This window comes from Octopus bimaculoides, chromosome 23 (genome assembly GCF_001194135.2).
Source record: "Octopus bimaculoides isolate UCB-OBI-ISO-001 chromosome 23, ASM119413v2, whole genome shotgun sequence".
NCBI lineage: Eukaryota > Metazoa > Mollusca > Cephalopoda > Octopoda > Octopodidae > Octopus > Octopus bimaculoides.
Window position 1 is genome coordinate 22,859,245 of NC_069003.1, and position 4,020 is coordinate 22,863,264.

The 4,020-nt window shown below is 38.7% G+C and overlaps 1 protein-coding gene across 4 annotated transcripts in view; it reads left to right on the top strand.

The window, feature by feature from the left end:
- Positions 1–4,020, top strand: part of LOC106882414 (monocarboxylate transporter 2) — an 88,029-nt gene that overhangs the window by 11,599 nt on the left and 72,410 nt on the right. For 2 of the 4 annotated variants that reach the window (XM_052976014.1, XM_052976018.1), the window contains exon 2: positions 1,357–1,494. In XM_052976014.1, the coding sequence (XP_052831974.1) occupies positions 1,364–1,494 (131 nt within the window). In that variant the 5' untranslated portion in view covers positions 1,357–1,363. Of the gene's footprint in view, positions 1–1,356; positions 1,495–2,572; positions 2,617–4,020 lie in introns of those variants that run through there. The other 2 variants (XM_052976016.1, XM_052976019.1) reach the window with 2 other exon arrangements.

Genomic DNA, 4,020 nt, shown 5'->3' on the forward strand with positions numbered 1-4,020 from the left:
AAAAAAAAAAAATTAATTGGGATGGGAAGTTCTACCTCATTCTCCCTCCTCACCAGACATGGCACCACCAAGTTTTCACTTATTCAAGTTACTTGAACACTTGACCAGTGGAAAAACATTCAGAAACAGGGATGATGTTGAAACAGGAAACTGGTTTCAAGATATTTTGAATGAATAAAGGGCAGAATTCTGCACACCATAACTGTTTAATTTCATGGAATGTTCTTTAAGGTAAGGACATGTAAGATAACATAGGCTTAGGCACACTATGCTTAAAAATCAAGCTAGTGCAGTTACAGTTTCAATGCCTTTCATCGGAGGGTTGCTAGATCAGGGCTTCTTCTGTCATGTTACTGACATACATCCCACTAAACATAGGATTTGAATAACATTACTCTATTGCTATACCTTTCAAAACTAACACTGTCTAGGATCTCAGCACTTCACAGAAATAACTTGTCCATTGGGTTTTACAAAGTTACCTATCCATAAAGTGCAAGCAATGCTATAAGTATGTATATATTTTGGATTCTCAGTCTTTTGCTCAAAGAAGCTTTGGAGACATTAATACCAGTTGATTAAATCAACCCCAGTTGGATGGAAGGCAAAATTGCCCTTGATGGGTCTTGAACTTTGAATGTAATGAGTCAGAACTAAATACTGTGAGGCACTTTGTCTCAAGCTCTCAAAAGCCACCTAGTCCTTCATCTTAAATCATAGGTGATTTATTCCACTTTCGCTTATAGTGAAGGCACATGGCTCATTGATTAGAGCATTGGATTTACAATCATGCGGTAGTGAGTTCGATTCCTGGACCAGGCTGTGTGTTGTGTTCTTGAACATGACACTTCATTTCATGTGGCTCCAGTTCACTCAGCTGTAGAAATGAGTTGCAATGTCTCTGCTGCCAACCTGTACCAGCCTTTGTCTTTCCCTCGGACAACATCTGTGGCATGAAAAGGGGGAAACTGGTATGCATGGGTGACTGTTGGTTTTCCACAAAAAACCTTGCACAGACTTGTGCTTCTGAGGGGAACTTTCTAGTGCAATCCCATCATCATTCGTAACCAAAGGTGGAGGGTCTTTACTCATCATCGTTTAACGCTTGCTTTCCATGCTAGCATGGGTTGGATGATTTGACTGAGGACTGGCAAACCAGATGGCTGCACCAGGCTCCTACCCTTTATTTATAGTTCCAAATTGGTTCATGCTAACACAAACCTTTACTAATTTCCCCTTTCTAATGATAATCTTTGTTTGATTCTCAGAACATTTCCTTAAAAAATATTGATAAAATCCAATTAGTTTTCATGTTAATATTTTCTAAAATTTCCTTTTTTTAAAAATCTCAACTAGTGCAGTGATGGGTGATAACTTTGGATATATTGAGGACCCTTCAGACACCAGCGTTGAAAAAGCTCCAAAGAATGAAGAAAGCAAAACTGAAGAAGTCAGAAAGCGTTTTTCCATCATAGCCTATATCTCATATGAAGGGTAAGTCTTTTCAATGAAATCCACACAACGAACGTCTCTTTTATCTTTTACTTGTTCCAGTCATTAGATTCCAGGACTTATTTTTTTAAAGCTTAGTATTTATTCTATAGATCTCTTTTGCTGAACTGCTAAGTTATGGGGATGTAAATATATAATATATATATGATAATGATGAGCTTCTTTCCACCAAATCCACTTTCAAGGCTTTGGATGGCTTCAGCTATTGTAGAAGACACTTCTTTCCCAAGGTGCTATGCAGTAGGACTGAACCCAGAACCATATGGTTGAGGAGTAAACTTTTTTTTACTACATAGCCACATCTGTATCTATTTATATTCCTGGTGGTTTCAATTTGAAAATTGTTATTGATAAGACAATGGTTAGCTAAGAAAAAGCTGACCTGTAATGTGGAGCTAGAAACAAAACAGATAAGAAACGTATGATTTTATGAGTAGAGGTATTGATTACAGAGACATTGTGACTGAGGAGTGCTGAAAGGAAACATCCTGAATACATGGTAGAAATCTTCTCAAGAAAATAGACATTCAAGTAACATGATGGAAGGTAAGGCAGCTGGCAAACTATGCAATTGATGAAAGCATATTTTGAATTCCAGATGATTATTTTTTAGTTGTTGCAGGATAAAGCAGAAAAATAATGGTGGTCTGAAATCTGTTAGGCAAGCGTGATTATAACGACGGTAGTAAGAAGTCAGCTTGGCAAACATCGTTGCAACGACGGTAACCGCATGTGGTGTGTGTGGCCTTAGGCAGAAGAGAGATATTCGTGTTCCTTGGTGTCGAAATGGCGAGAGAGAGAGAGAAAGACCGCCCCAAAACACTGGAATAAATAGGTGTCAGCTGCCACGCCACCTGGTGGCGTTTACCGGCGAAGCTATCTTGCTATGCTACACAGGGTTCCGTTTATGGACAGAAGCCCCGTATCCGATGCTGATGATATGCTTCAAATGTATTCATTGGCCCACAGAGGACACCCTGTAATGACTGTTGGTGTTTTAACACTTTCAGTTTGTTGTACAGGTTATTGTTGACTGGTATTAGTGAACTGCGTGTCGTCCCATAACAAACCAAACATGCACATTGAAATAATATTATTATTAAGGTAATTACTATATTTACAATTTATTCATGAAAATTCTCCAGTAGTGTATGGTACTCGAATCGAGCTTAACCAATTATATCGGTTTCAAATTTTGGCACAAGGCCAGCTATTTCGCAGAAACGGGAATAAGTGGATTGTATCGACCCCAGTGATCAACTGGTACTTATCTACTCCGAAATGATGAAAGGCAAAGTCGAGCGGTTCCGCATTCTTCGAAACTAGCCTAGATAAACAATCCTTACGGCTAATTTTCTTAGAAGGAATGTACTCCATCTTACAGTTCTAATTTAACAATATTGTACCCCAGCGTTGAATCTGTTAGCTGTATGGGTAGGAATTCCTTTCTTCGATCGGAAAATTAATAGTCCATCTAAGGCCGAAAACTTCTACCGTGGAGAAATCTGTGATATTTCTTCGCTAGAGCTTCTTTCTGTATCTGACAGTGGGTTTTTTGTGCTGCAATTAGAGCACATGAGGCATGAACCACCGCCTTCATATTACCCGCTTTATATTTTTGTAGCAAAACTGTTCCTATGCTGTATTCAGAGGCGTCAGAAGCTACAACAATCTCCGCTGCAGGATCGAAATGAGCCAACGACAAATCCAAAATTAATATTTTTTTCAATATCCTGAAATGCCTTTTGACAGTTATTTGACCAATTCCATTTGGCGTCTTTTTTTTTTTTTAGCAAATTGTTAAGCGGAGCTCTCAATTCATAAATGGTTGGTATGTAATTTTGATAATAGTTCACTTGGCCAAGAAAAGCTTGTAATGTCGCTATGTTGGGGAGCCATATTTTTAATTGCGTCTGCCCTGGACGTGTCGAGTCGTCTTCTGTTTTTATTTATAATCTGTCCTAAATACCTAATTTTAGGCAAAAGGAATTCACATTTCTCCTCACTGATTGTGAAACCTTAATCTCTTATTTTTTGAAAAACACACTTCACATGTTCGATATGCTGATCACGAGATTCACTTTTAATTAATACATCATCGAGGTATGGAATTGCAAATTCTTTTCTACTCTAGGCACAAGGGTCGAAATTTTTGGGGAGGGATCCAGTCGATTAGATCAACCCAAGTACGCAACTGGTACTTAATTTATCAACCCGAAAAGATGAAAGGCAAAGTCGACCTTGGCGGAATTTGAACTCAGAATGTAAAGTCAGACGAAATACCGCTAAGCATTTCGCCCGACGTGTTAACGTTTCTGCCAGCTCGCCGCCTTAATGGAATTGCAAATTGATAGTCCGCCAACATCGCATTAATAACCTGTTGAAATATAAACTTCAGACCAAATGGTAATCCCATTTGTATAGTCCTCTGTGCGTATTCACTGTTAGAAGCTTCGAACATTCCTCGTCTACTTTAATTTGTAGACACGCATCAGACGGATCTAGTTT